The sequence below is a fragment of the Natator depressus genome, chromosome 23 (assembly GCF_965152275.1).
Source record: "Natator depressus isolate rNatDep1 chromosome 23, rNatDep2.hap1, whole genome shotgun sequence".
In the NCBI taxonomy this organism is placed as follows: domain Eukaryota; kingdom Metazoa; phylum Chordata; order Testudines; family Cheloniidae; genus Natator; species Natator depressus.
This window is the reverse complement of record NC_134256.1, coordinates 5,428,225-5,442,860: the sequence shown is the minus strand read 5'-3', so window position 1 is coordinate 5,442,860 and position 14,636 is coordinate 5,428,225. Positions and strand designations below refer to the sequence as shown.

The 14,636-nt window shown below is 55.3% G+C and overlaps 1 protein-coding gene across 1 annotated transcript in view; it reads left to right on the top strand.

The window, feature by feature from the left end:
- The first annotated feature begins 8,759 nt into the window (after window positions 1-8,759).
- Window positions 8,760-14,636, top strand: part of PPP5C (protein phosphatase 5 catalytic subunit) — a 46,651-nt gene continuing 40,774 nt past the window's right edge. Inside the window, exon 1 of the mRNA XM_074937281.1 lies at window positions 8,760-8,916. Coding sequence (XP_074793382.1) covers window positions 8,796-8,916 — 121 coding nt within the window. The 5' untranslated portion in view covers window positions 8,760-8,795. The remainder of the gene's footprint in view (window positions 8,917-14,636) is intronic.

Sequence of the window (14,636 nt, the reverse complement as noted above, 5' to 3'; positions counted from 1 at the left end):
CCCCCAGATGTTCCCTTTAAGCAATGATGGACCCGCCTCCTCTACCTCCCCCTTCCTACCGTATTTCCCTGCGGGGCTTGCCTCCCAGTGTTATCTTCCCCGATGCCAGTTGCCGGGAAGTAGCGTTGCCAATTTTGATGGGACGTGTTTCTGGAGGTTTGATCACGTGACATAATCTTTAATTAAAGATTCATCTTGAATTCCTGGAGACCCCAGGACCATCCCAGGCGGTGGGCAACCCTAGCGGGAAGTGGGGTGAGGGAGGGGAGAGAGGGGGCTGAGCTGAGCCCCGCGTGGGGCGCCGTGTTTCAACGCCGACTGTTAATTGCGTTGAGAACGCAACACACCCACCCACACACGCGCACAATCTGTAGACGGGCACCGCCCCTCCAGGCAGCTGTTCAGAGCCGCACATGGCCACACGCACAGACCGACGGCCTTCTCCCAGCCTGGAGAAGGCCACGCCCAGGGCTGGGGGGCAGGGCCGCCGCACCCCTTTCTCCGGCCGCGGCCCTGCCCCGCCCTCCCGGCGCCGGCGTTCTTGGTTTTGTTTTGTTGATTTCACTTTCCGAGACTGGTGCTCTTTTTTTCTTCTTGTCGTCATTATTATTGTAGGGTTAGCGTTTTCCTTGTTGTCGGGTTGTTACGCGCACACGCCCCCCCCCAAAGCCTGGCACCCACCCCCCCCAACCAGCCCCACCTTTGGGGGTGTCTGACGCCCCTTTCCCACCCACCTCTCTTCCGATGCGGTGTGGACCCTCAGATTGCTCCCCCATTAGCAACCTGCCTGGTACATGGCAATGGGGATCCAAGTTAGCCCCCGCAAATCCCTGGGGTGTTTACCCTACCCCATGGCAGCTACTTCACACCGGGGCAACCCTCTTTTAGGAGCACCCCGTTTTTAATGAGGGGGGGGTTAGAAACACTGTGACTTGGATATACTTGGATTCCCTCTTTCCCGCCCGTAATATGGGGGGGGGAATCTGTGGGAGATGGTGGAGCAGGGGGGATACCCCAGTAGAACTTGGAGCCTCCCACATTGTTTTGCATTTAAGCGGAGCAATTTGCGGGGGAGGGACTCTTAGCCTTGTGTATCTTGGCTCCTCGCAGCCCCCCCCCCCAACCTTTGTCCCCCCTCCTGGGCCAGGAAGCCCAGGATCTAACACCCTGGAGCGGGGGTAAGGTCTGGAGGGGCCTGATTCTGATCTTGCTGATGCCCTGGGAATCAGGAGAGACCTCACTGAAGTCTATGGGTGTTAATCAGGAGTGACTCCAGTGGGGTGAAGCCACCTGGTCCTGCTGGAAGATCAGGATCGGGTCCTCCAGAAGAGGGATTTCTGGCGAAGGAGGTGAGGGGGGCAGCCAGGTGGGGTGGGTTGGTGCCAGGCTTTGGGGCATGTGTATTTTTTCTATCGTCTCCTCTCCCCGTGTGCGTCCGGTTTCTTTCGGGGCCGGACTCTCTTCCGGCACCCTCTGGACATAAACACGTCTGGTAACAAACCTCGGCTCGCCTTGTCATTGGCTGCGGGGACCAAGCCGGGAGGGGGTGGGGGGGTCTGTGACCTGGGGATGAGAAGAACCCCCCTGGGCCAAGCCCACCAGAAAAGGGGAGCTCTAGGAGCCTATGCTCTGAGGCTGCCAGACGCCTCTGTGTGCTGGGTTGGCTTTCTGACAAAATCAGTCCGGTGAGAACTTGGCACCTGGAGGTGGCTCATTTCTCTGGCTCTAACCACTCGACCCCACTCCCCTCCCAGTGCTGGGGAGAGAACCCAGGAGTCCTGACTCCCAGCCCCCCTGCTCTAACTCACCAACATTCTGACAGAAGTCGCAGTCTGGACAAAGAGCCCCTCAGGGGTGGGGGGTCGGGGGCATGGTCTTGGGACCAGAGCTAAGGCACTGGGGAGCTCTGTCACTGCCCTGCTGTGTGACCTGCAGTTGGTCTCCTCCCCTCTCAGTGCCTCAGTTTCCCCCACACACCTGCCCAGTGCCCTGGGTACATCTGACCTGCCTCCTGGGAGGAGGGTGGGAAGCTGCTTCGCTGGCCTGGGGAGGCAGCTGTGCGGTCTCTGGGTGAATGCCCTTGCTGAGCGTCTGGTGCACTGCGGGCGCGTACCCAGGGGGCACAGGGGGGAACCTGGAGCTGGCTGCCTGTGCCTGCCAAAGTGCTGCCGGCAGGGGCCAAATCCCTGCTTCTCCCAAAGGGGCCCCGCCCCTTAACATAGAGCCCCCTTGTATGCCATGGGCTCCGGGGCCAAGGCGGTGGCCCAGCGGTCCAGAGATGCACTGGTGCAGTCTTACCCCAGGGGCGAGGGACACGGTGCTGATAGGGGGCACTGCAGGGAGGTGTGGTGAAGGGCCAGCCAAGCACAGTCCCACCCCACCCCCCGGCTAGGGGTCCGCTGTCCTGGCGGGGCAGGCTCCAGCGCCCCCAGAGCATGGCATGGTGAGGAATAAGATATTGTGCCCATTTCCTGCCCAGCCAGGGCAGTGGGCAAGACCCACGCATTCCTTGCTCTGTAGCAGGGCACTGGGCCTGTCTGGGCGTAGGGGAGCGTTGGGCCAGGACATGCGCCAGCCGGGGCCTTTGGCAGCTCCCTGGTCATTGTCCCAACTCAACAGCCAAGGAAGCCACTGAAAACCCCACCATGGGGTTGGTGTATTGGGTTGGAGGTGGGCACAGGACCTCATGGTACTGGGACCTGGGCTGTGGTGCCCCCTGCTGCAGGAGGGCAGAATGACATGCTAACTGAGATCAGGGCCTCATAGGGCTGGGCTCCCCCCAGACCCACAGTGACTGAGATCAGGGTCCTGTCAGGCCAGGCGCTGCCCAGACACTCAGTGACCAAGATCTGGGCCCCGTCGTGCCGGGCGCTGCCCAGATACACAGTGACCGAGATCAGGGTCCTGTCAGGCCGGGCGCTGCCCAGACACGCAGTGACCAAGTTTGGGGCCCCGTCGGGCCGGGCGCTGCCCAGACACACAGTGACCGAGATTGGGGCCCCGTCGGGCCAGGCGCTGCCCAGACACACAGTGACCGAGATCGGGGTCGTGTTGCACCGGGTGCTGCAAGAGCCAGCTGGAGCCATCCCATCAACCTCTCGGGCACTAGAGGGCATTAGAGCTCTGCACGGGGGCAGGTGCGGTCCGGGGGGAGTCCTGGTCCCGGTCCCGGCACCTGCTCAGCATGTCCCTAGGAGCTATGTCTGCAGGGCAGAGCGGTGCTTGCCCGGGGATGGGGCAGAGTCCAGGTGCTAAACCGAGTGACAGGCACCCCCTGTTGAATCACCCCCAGCACTGCATTGGGAGAGTGAGAGGAGAGCGCTGGCTACTGAACCCCAGCCCCGCTCCTTGCAGCACAGCGCCCCCTAGTGCCACATTGGGGTCAGCACTGACAGGAAGAGAGCACCCCCTGCTGATCCCCCCCACCGCGCTCCCTGCAGCACAGCGCCCCCTAGTGCTGCAGTGGGGCATTGGCGCCAGCAAGGGGAGCGCGCCCCCTGCTGGTTCAGCTACAAAGCATTCCTTGGGCTTTCCCATAACACTGGCCTAGTTGCCATGTGGTGCCAGCCCACACCCACCCAGATACACACAGGGACCCCACCCAGACCTCCCCCCCAGATACACACAGGGACACACACCCGCAGACCCCCCTCACACCCAGATACACACAGGAACACACTCACCCAGATCTCCCACACACACACACAGGGACACCCACCTACCCAGATACACAGAGGGACACCCCCCCAGACCACCTCCCCCCACCCAGATACACACAGGGACCCTCCCGACCCCCTCCCACACCCAGATAAACACTGGGACACCCCCCCACACACACCCAGATGCACACAGGGACATACACACAGGGACACCCACCCAGATACACACATAACCCCCCTGACACACACACCCAGATACACACAGGGACACACAGACACCCAAATACACATAGACACCCCCCCCACCGGTACACACAGACCCCAGATGTCTAGTGACACACACACAGATACACAAAGACACAGCGACACAGATGTCTAGTGACACACACAGAGGTACACACACAGTGATACAGACAGAGCTACACAGATCTCTAGACACAAATACAGAGATACACACACAGACATACACACAGACAGATATCTAGACACACATGGATACACAGATACACAGATATCTAGACACACATACACACATAGGGATACACACAGACAGAGCTACAAAAGTATCTAGATATACACACTAAGATACACACAGACATGGATATCTCGACACACAAGGATACACACACACAGACAGAGCTATACAGATATCTAGGGACGCATCCTCGGCCCCCCCAGCCAGTGCCCAAGAGCTGCTCTGGGAGGGTGCACGTGAAGGTACAAGTCAGTCACATTTTGTTTAGCCACATCGCTACAGACACCTGACGTGGTCTGTTGTAGACACATACCCATGGTCACATGCATGTGCTCTGCCACACATGCTCACACACCCATGGTCTATAACGCACAATCACACACGCTCGATCACACTCCAGCTGTATCTCACACCCACAATCACGCTCCATCAAACAGACACACAAACTGTCAAACGCAATCACACCCACACGCTCTCACACACAAGCACACGCTTGATCACGCATCTGGTGTATCACACACATACAAGATCAGACTCCATCACATAGACACACAAACTGTCACACACAATCACACCCATGCTCTTTCACGCACAATCACACACACACACACTCGATCACGCTCCTGCTGTATCCCACACACACAATCACACTCCATCACACAGACACACAAACTGTCACATGCAATCACACCCATGCTCTCTCACGCACAAGCACACACGCATACGCTTGATCACGCATCTGCTGTATCACACACATACAAGATCAGACTCCATCACAGACACACAAACTGTCACATGCAATCACACCCATGCTCTCTCACGCACACGCTCGATCACGCGCCTGCTGTATCTCACACCCACAATCACACTCCATCACACAGACACACAAACTGTCTCACGCAATCACATGCTCTTTCATGCACAATCCCGCGCACACTCTCACACACACACGATCACATTCACACTCCATCACGCCCATGCTCACACTATGACAGATACACATGCTCTTATCACGCGCAGTCACACATGCCCTATCACACACATGTGCCACTGGTCATGCCCCCACCCCACGCCCAGCGCAGCCAGCACCCCCTGGGCCCAGCTGTGCCCTGCCCACCCCGGGCACAGACGCCCTCTGGCGGAAGTGGCTTCTACTGGACCCTAAGGAAACACTGAGCCCTGGCTGGCGGACACTTAGCGGCACCTAGTGTTCACATCCAACAACAGCTGCTGAAAACGCCTCTCCTCCTGCCCCACATCTCTCTCCCTGTACCACTTCTTTCCTTTCACCCCCTTGGCGCTGGCTTCTCCAGGTGGGTTCGTACAAACACACCCGTCCCCAGGCCCTGGTTCTGAGCCGTGCCAGAATGCTGTGGGGCCAGGACAGGCGGGACCCCACGCTGACATCCCGTCACAGGGCAGAGGTGCCCGCCTGGCCCGGGGTGGGGGGCTGTGTTGAGGATACTGGGGATAACGATGGGGCCTCTGGGCAGAGTAGAGCCCGCACGGTCTGCAGAGGAGTCTGTGTGCAGCATCAGGAAAGCGCAGGGCAGTGGTGCTAGCACCCGAACTCCTGGGTTCCAATCACAGCTCTGAGACAGACTCATGCTAGGTCCCACCCCTGCCAAGGCCCAGCACCCCATTCCCTGTTACCCAGAATCCCCCGGGACCCTGCCCAGCCCCTGTGCTCCATTCCCTGTTACCCAGAATCCCCTGGTGTTCTGCCCGTCCCCAGCGCCCCATTCCTGATTACCCAGAATCCCCTGGGGCCCTGCCCAGCCCCTGCACCCCATTCCCTGTTACCCAGAATCCCTCGGGGCCCTGCCCATCCCCAGTGCCCATTTCCCATTCCCCAGGAACTTGTGCATCCTCAGTGCCCCATTCCTGGTTACCCAGAATCCCCTGGTGTTCTGCCTATTCCCAGCGCCCCATTACCCAGAATCCTCTGGAGCCCTGCCCAGCCCCTGTGCCCCATTCCCTGTTATGCAGAATCCCCTGGGGCCCTGCCTGTCCCCAGTGCCCCATTCCCAGTTACCCAGAATCCCTCGGGGCCCTGCCCAGCCCCAGCACTGAATTCTCTTTCTCTGGGGTTGAGGCCAAAGCCAGAGTCACTATCCCAGAGCCAGATCAACGGGTCGAACCAGAGGGCAGGAACTGGAGCGAGCAGGGTAGCAGGCAACGACGGGTTCAAGGCAGGGGCAGGACAGAGGCCAGGCTGGATGCAAGGCCGGGGCAGGAGCAACCCGGTCACACAGGAGCAGGCACAGGGGTGGGCAGGAGCACTGAGAAGCCACCAAGAGGCTGCTGCGGCTACTGGCTTAAGAGCCAGCCTGCTGGCCGCTTGTGGCCAGTCTGGTGGTGTGGCCAGTCAGGCAGGAAGAGAAAGACGTGAGAATGATCTTCAACAGAGACCACACCCTGTGCTTTCTGATAGTGCAGCATTCCAACTCGGGAACCTGTTCCACACTGAGTACCTCCCCTTCACTTGCTGTTCATTTTCCAATTTGCGGTTTCCATTCAATGTGGCACACATCATTTTCAGATTCGGCATGTTCGCACTGTGAAAGAAACCATCCTTACCAGATTCTCCCCAGAAATGCTTTCTGTTCCCTTAACAGCAATGTAGCTGGGAATCTGGCCCCGTCTACACTAGAAATGTATGTCGGGATAGCTATGTCTCTCGGGGGGTGAAAAATCCACACTCAAGAGATGCAGCTATGCCAGCCGAACCCCCTGGACCAGACAGCACTATGTTGACAGAATTCTTCCATCAACCTAGCTACCGCCTCTCGGGGAGGTGGATTACCTATGCTGATTGGGAGAACGTTGGTGTAGGTAGTGTCTACACTGAAGGGCTACCGTGACACAGCTGTACCAGGGGTGGTGGAAGCTTCCTAAAAGTGAGGGGCCACCGGTGCCCGAACTGTGGCCTCACCCCCTGCACTGCCCCTTCTCCCAAGGCCCCACCCCTTCTCCCCGAGCCCCACCCTCATGCCGCCCGTTCCCCCAAAGCCCTGCCCCCTGCTTGCTCCTCTCCACTCCGTCCCCCTCTTCGCTTTCCCTTTACACTGACACTGCATCGACCTCTTGTTACATCACCCATGGAGGTGGAGTTATTAAGTCGGTGTGGTGGGGTAGTAACATCGGTGGGAGCAAAATTTTAGTATAGACACTTCCATAGTTAGGTCATTGACCTAACTCTGTAGTGTAGACCAGACCTCTGTAAATCCTGCTACCCTCAAATGAGCATAAAGGACCCTTGCTCTGTGCACTGTTTTCAGGATGCATGAGCCACAGAGAAGCTATTAAGAGCAGCTGCCAGACCTGCTTACCCTGCACCCATTGCACAGACCCTGCATCTCTCTCTTGAGTCCCTGCACATGACCGTGGCTAACCACCAGCTCCCTAGATGGTTCCCAAATGACCCAAGCTGCTGAAAACGCTGCCCTTGGAGAACTTCCTGGGGAGGTGGGTAAAGATGCGTGTTTATTCTGGTTTCAGAGTAGCAGCCGTGTTAGTCTGTATTTGCAAAAAGAAAAGGAGGACTTGTGGCACCTTAGAGACTAACCAATTTATTTGAGCATGAGCTTTCGTGAGCTACAGCTCACTTCATCATTCTGAGCACCCAACAACTGGGTCTAGATGATCATGGAAAGAGCCTAACGTCTGCGGTTAGATGACCTCCCAGAGCCCCAGGGGCAGCTCCAGTGATATCTAGCAGCGTGGCCTAGCATGGCCTGGAGCCACACGTCCTCACCAGAGCTCTCAGGTTGGGGGGCTCATTCAGGGGACGACAGCCCCAAGCCCCACTCTGCGTCGGCTCAGAGCCCATGGCACTCATCAAAGCCAGGTGCTTTGGGATGGGGCCGCTCGCCGGACCTCTCTGCATCTGCTGAGGTCCTGTGGCCCCATGGCCACGTGCCCCAGGGCGGGACTCTGTGAGCGCGGGCACCCCACATGTGGGCTCAGAGATTTTCCCTTGGTGCCGCCCAGTCATAACCATGGCGGGTCCTGGCCTATTCCCCCAATGCTGCCCAATCCCGTGCCTCCACCTTGATGCCATCCAATCCCACCTCCTCCCCTGGGTGCTGCCCAATTATGCCCCCGCCCCTTGGTGCCATCCAATCATGTGCCCCCATGATGCCATCCAATCCCACCTCCTCCCCTGGGTGCTGCCCAATTATGCCCCCGCCCCTTGGTGCCATCCAATCATGTGCCCCCATGATGCCATCCAATCCCACCTCCTCCCCTGGGTGCTGCCCAATTATGCCCCCGCCCCTTGGTGCCATCCAATCATGTGCCCCCATGATGCCGCCCAATCACGCCTCCTCCCCTGGGTGCTACCCAATCACGCCCCTCCCCTCAGACCAGATGATGCCCAATCACGTCCCACCGGGCACTGCCCAATGAAGCCTCGGGGCATGGCCACTCTAGCCCCCCTTCCCCGGACTCTATGATGCGCAGTCGCCCTTCCCTCGCTCCCCCGCCTCTCTATGGCTGAGCCCCGAGCCCCGCCCCCTCGCTGTCAGAGGGGCCCGGCGCCTCAGCGCGCGTGCGCGCGTTTGCGACCTCCTCGCGACCCCTCCCCCTTGCTGTTTGCGGCAGCGCTCGGCGGGGCGGTTGGGTGCGCGCGGTTGCTAGGGTCGCTTTACGGCCCGGCGATGGCGGAGGGCGAGAGGACGGAGCAGAGCGGCGGCCTCGGGCGGCCCCCCCTGGCGGGGGAGGCGGGGGCGCTGGAGAGGGCGGAGGCCCTCAAGAGCCAGGCCAACGAGTACTTCAAAGGTAGCGGGGGGGAGCGGCCAGATATGGAGCCAGAGGGGGAAGCCGGGCGGGGCTGCCAGATATGGAGCCACGGGGGGAAGTGGAGGGGCTGCGAGATATGGAGCTACTGGGGGAAGTGGAGGGGGGAGGGGCTGCGAGATATGGAGCTACTGGGGGAAGTCTAGGGGGGAGGGGCTGCCAGATATGGAGCCTGGAGGGGATTCGGGGGGGAGGAGCTGCCAGATGGGGAGCCATGGGGGGGAGGGGGGCTGGCACACAGGGAGCCGTTGTAGGGAGGGGTTAGGGAAGGGGCAGCTAGATGGGGAACCAGGGGGCGAGTGTGGGAGGGATGATGGTGTGAGGGTCCTGCCAGCCGGGAGGGGCTACCAGAGAGTGAGTCCTAGGTGGGGAGCAGAGACGGTGGTAGGGCGCCAGAGGCAGCCTAGTCTAATGGCTAGAGCAGGGGCGTGGGAGTCGGGGCTCCTGCCTTCTAGTCATGGATTCCAAGGCCAGCAGGGACCAGGTCATCTAGTCTGACCTCTCGTAGAGCACAGGCCAGAGAACGGCCCCAAATAATTCCCAGAACAGATCTCTTAGAAACGTGGTGTTGGCCGCTGTCGGAAGACAGGCTACTGGCCTAGATGGACCTTTGGTCTGACCCCGCGTGGCCATTCTTATCTAAACCCATCCCATTTTGATTTAAACGTGGTTGGTGATGGAGAATCCACCATGACCCTTGGTAACTTGTTCCAAAGGTGGGTTACTCTCACCGTTAAAAATGTATGCCTTATGTGGGATGGATGGACGTGGGAGGGTTATGGGGTCTAGTCATTAGAGCAGGGGACTGACTCCTGGTTTGTGTTCCTGGCTCTGCCAATGGCGTGTGTGGTGAGCAACCCGGTCACACAGGAGCAGGCACAGGGGTGGGAGCTGCTCAGGGATGCATCCTGCTTAGTGTCTCAGTTTCCCTATCTGTAAAATGGGGATAATGGTATTGATCTGTTCTGTACAGTGTGCTGAGAACTACTGCTGAAAAGTGCTGGAGAAGAGCTCAGGATTATCACCATCGCTATTATTTGTTGTTACGTTCAGGGCAAAGGCCTCATGCCAGCAGTGGAAGCACACTGCCCTACACACTCAGCTCCGTTTGCAGGGGTGCCAACAGAAGGGCCTTATGGTTTCAGAGCGAATGCTTTCCCCTTCTGTTGCTCTTTATCCACGATCTCCAAGCAGTTTGCAAGGATTTGTTAATTTGCCACTACATCCCCCTGGGCATCCTAATTTCACAGCTGGGGAAACTGAAGCATGGGGCAGGGGAGGTGACTTGTTCAGGGTCACCCAGGCAGTCTGTAACAGAGCTGAGAGTAGAACCCAGGAGTTCTGGCTCCAAGTTCCCTTTTCTAACTGCTGAGGCCTGCTCTACACGTGAAAGTTTTATGGGTTTAATTATTGTGACTCAGGAAGTGATTTTTTTTAAACTGAAATAGTTACACCAGTACAAGCCCTAATGTAGAGGCAGTTACACGGGGATCACTTAGGGTAATAAACTATACTGGTCTAAACACATTTATACTGCTGCGTGTCCACACAATAGGGTTGTACTGCTGTAACTGTGCTGGTACGCTTACTGATTCAGTTTTGATGTATAGATGTTCCCTGATACCCATCACTAGAGTATTAAATCAGAGTAAGAGAGGCTGAGCTAGCAAAGGGCCTCAGGATGTGTGGGGGTGAGGGGGAGAAGGTGTTCAGTTGAAGTGACTAGCATAACGATCTGATCTGTTGATGGGGTTAGTGTTAGAGGAGACGTTGATGTGTCAGGGGGTTTGTCTACATATGGTGCTATTCTGGAATAACTCCATGGTTGAATCAGTTTAAAATAAAACCAGTGAAAAACCCATGTGTGCATACTCTTATTTCCATTTAAACTAGGCTTACTTCAGTTGATCTTAAATTGGTTAAGAATCAGTTTAAATTAACCAGAAGTAAGCCCCTCTTAAATCAAACATCCACACGGCAGCATGCACTGGTTTAACTAAATTGGCTTAAAATCCGATATAAATTAAACCAGTGCAACATTTTTGTATAGATAAATCCTTATTCCAGAATAAGACCATCCACATGCACCATTATTCTGGAGTAGCTATTCTGTTTTAAATTCACGTCCTACCTTATTCCGAAGTATCTTGTGTAGACAGGTTCTTATTCTGGAATAAGAGTTCCTTTTTCCAAATTAAGCCAAACCAGAGCAAGGCCCTCTTGTTCTTGGATAAGTGTGTGCACACATGGAGTTATTCCTGAATGGATGTTCTGCTTTAAATTCACACCCTACCTGATTCCAGAGTGACTTTCATGTGTAGACAAGTCCTGAGGTGAGGGAAGGACTGTCTGACGCAACAGAGGGCATATTCCCTCAGGGGAGGATTTGTGGAGCCGAGCTTAATAGTGAGATGAAATAAATGATTGGAGCAAGCGATTGGCAGGAGAGGGAAGACATTGCGGATGGGCGTCGCAAATAGGGCAGTGGTTCCCATAGGTTCCCACCTCGTGGCTTGGTTCTGAATGCTTCAGAAGCAGCCTGGCCTGTTTCTTTGGCATAAACAGGGAGAGACTGCCAGCCGGGAGCCACCTGAAGAAATACTTTAACTGGATTGTTGCTTTGCTTAACTTCCCTCCTTCCATATTATGAGGGGTTAATGTCCGGTCTGAGAGCAAACATGGCTCTCTTGGAAGAGGCCATGTGTGCGAGCTCGTTAAGGCCGCTTGTTCTTAGGCCTGAATTTCTGTCCATGGAAGTGTCTGGCTGGGCCTTGTCCTAAAGAGACCCCATCTCCCCAGGTTTGAGAGCTTTCCACTAGGAGATAGCCTCCTTTCTTCCTTGCTCTTTGTCAGTCATTTCTTTATTACTTTAACCCTCCTCTCTGCAGGCAGCCCTTCAGGGGAGGCTGGAAGTCATGTCCCCAACCCCAGGCACCACTCTTACCTCTAGATATGATCCCTCCGGGGCAGGATGGAGGACTATGAGGAAGTTTGCACTTCCTGTCCTGGAACTTAAACAAACCCTGTCACCGATTCTAGGACGTGCCAAACTGGATCAGACCTGATGGGGGATAGTTCCAGTTTCCCATCTTTACCCAGTGCTCAGCACCAGCTGCTTCAGAGGAAGGTGCAATGGTGGAATTACCTGATCAGAGCCGAAGTTTCTTCCCCATCAGTCAGTGATTGGCTCTTGCTGATAGCACTTCTAAAAATGCGTTGACTTGTGTCTAATCAAAGTAAGGAGAGCAGAAATAGGGAAGTATATCTATCTAGAAGCTGTCACCTGGCTTAGCGTCTGGTGAGATCACGTGATCAGGTAACTCTTTACTAGAGTTGAAGCCCCTGTACTGCACACACAAAGTTTCACGTGGTGTGACTGGTCCCCTTGAGTTTCATGGAGTTGCTCTAATGGTTGAAGTTAAACATCTGTAGAGGAAGGATGGCCCAGTGATCATGACACTCTAGTTTAGGACTGTAGAGATGCAGGCCTACTTCCCTGCGCTGCTACAGACTTCCTGTGTAACCTTGGAAAGTCACTATGCCTCTCTGGGCCAGTGGGGATAACAGCACTTCTGTGCCTCATTGGGGTGTTGTGGGAGTATGTACACTAAGGAGGGAAGCGCTTTGAGATCTAGGGATAAAAAGTGCTATGCAAGAGAGAGGTATTATAGAATCATAGAATATTAGGATTGGAAGAGACCGCAGGAGTCCAACCCCCTGCTCAAAGCAGGACCAACCCCAACTAAATCATCCCAGCCAGGGCTTTGTCAAGCCAGGCCTTAAAAACCTGGAAGGTTGGAGATTCCACCGCTTCCGTAAGTAACCCATTCCAGTGCTTCACCACCCTCCTGGTGAAATAGTGTTTCCTAATATCCAACGTGGACCTCCTCCACTGCAACTTAAGACTATTGCTCCTTGTTCTGTCATCTGCCACCACTTAGCACAGGCTTGCGCCATCCTCTTGGGAACCCCCTTCAGGTAGTTGAAGGCTGCTATCAAATCCCCCCTCACTCTTCTCTTCTGCAGACTAAATCACCCCAGTTCCCTCAGCCTCTCCTCATAAATCATGTGCCCCAGCCCCCTAATCATTTTCATTGCCCTCTGCTGGACTCTCTCCAATTTGTCCACATCCCTTCTGTAGTGGGGGGAACAAAACTGGACACAATACTCCAGGTGTGGCCTCACCAGTGCTGAATAGAGGGGAATAATCACTTCCCTCGATCTGTTGGCAATGCTCCAACTAATACAGCCCAATATGCCGTTGGCCTTGGCAACAAGGGCACACTGCTGACTCATATCCAGCTTCTCGTCCACTGTAATCCCCAGGTCCTTTTCTGCAGAACTGCTGCTTAGCCAGTCGGTCCCCAGCCTGTAGCGGTGCCTGGGATTCTTCCTAAGTTCAGGACTCTGCACTTGTCCTTGTTGAACCTCATCCTATTTCTTTTGGCCCAATCCTCCAATTTGTCTCGGTCACTCTGGACCCTATCCCTACCCTCCAGCTTACCTACCTCTCTCCCCATCTTAGTGTCATCTGCAAACTTGCTGAGGGTGCAATACATCCCATCATCCAAGATTAATAAAGATGTTGAACAAAACCGGCCCCAGGACCGACCCCTGGGGCACTCCGCTTGATACTGGCTGCCAGCTAGACATTGAGCCGATGATCACTACCCATTGAGCTAGATCTAGCCAGCTTTCTATCCACCTTATAGGCCATTCATCCAATCCATACTTCTTTAACTTGCTGGCAAGAATACTGTAGGAGACCGTATCAAAAGCTTTGCTAATGTCAAGATTATATATATATTATAAAGTCAAGATATATCACAAATGCTGAGAAGATCCGAGCCCTAGCCTTCCAAGTGACTCCTGTATTGTCTAGTGTTTCAAGCACTGTTTTGGGCGGGGGGAATAATTCATTTTATGTTTAAAATGTGATGAGGTAATTTATTTTTAGTCCTGAAGGGATATAGCATCTTATCCAGGTTCCTATTTTTGGTTTGATAAAACTTCCAGTTTGTGACTTGCAATGAATCAGCCACTAGGGGGCTTCCTTCACAGCCCTTTAAAATATACGGTATTAATTTCTGGGGGCATCAGTGCTAAGAGGGTGTCAATAAGATTGCAGTGATTTCAGAGAAAAGCAAACAAATGGTCAAGGGGCTGGAGGGGACGGATTTATAGGGAAAGGCCGAGAGAGGGAAACTTGCCTAGTTTGGCCAAATGACGACAGGTGGGGGGCGATACATAATGACCTAGTCGCATCAATTGCAGAGAACGTTACTGCAATACAAGGGGATGAAGCAAAGCAAGGGGTGAATATCAGGGAGAAGTTTTTTGGATCTCAACCCCAGGAAGGGAAGGAAATTGTATCAGGACTGGACAAAGCCCTGGGGGAATCACCGTAGTGAAGGGACAGTCTGGGCCGGAGCTCTGTGCTGGATTCAGTGGGATCTAGCAGCTTGTGCCCTTCCCTGATTTCAGTGACCTCTGTGTTGATCAGTGACCTCATTTAAAAGGTGATGGGTGTGGAGGCGGGGGATCTGTCCATGCCGGGTTGCTCCATGTAGAACATGGTGCCAGCCAGTGAGCGAATGTTCCAAATTCAGCAGCTGCTGTGTCCTGTGGGAAAGCAGCAGTCAGCCAGGGCTCTATTGGAGGAGAAGGAGCTGGGTGCCTAGTCCTCAGCAAGGGGGACAATC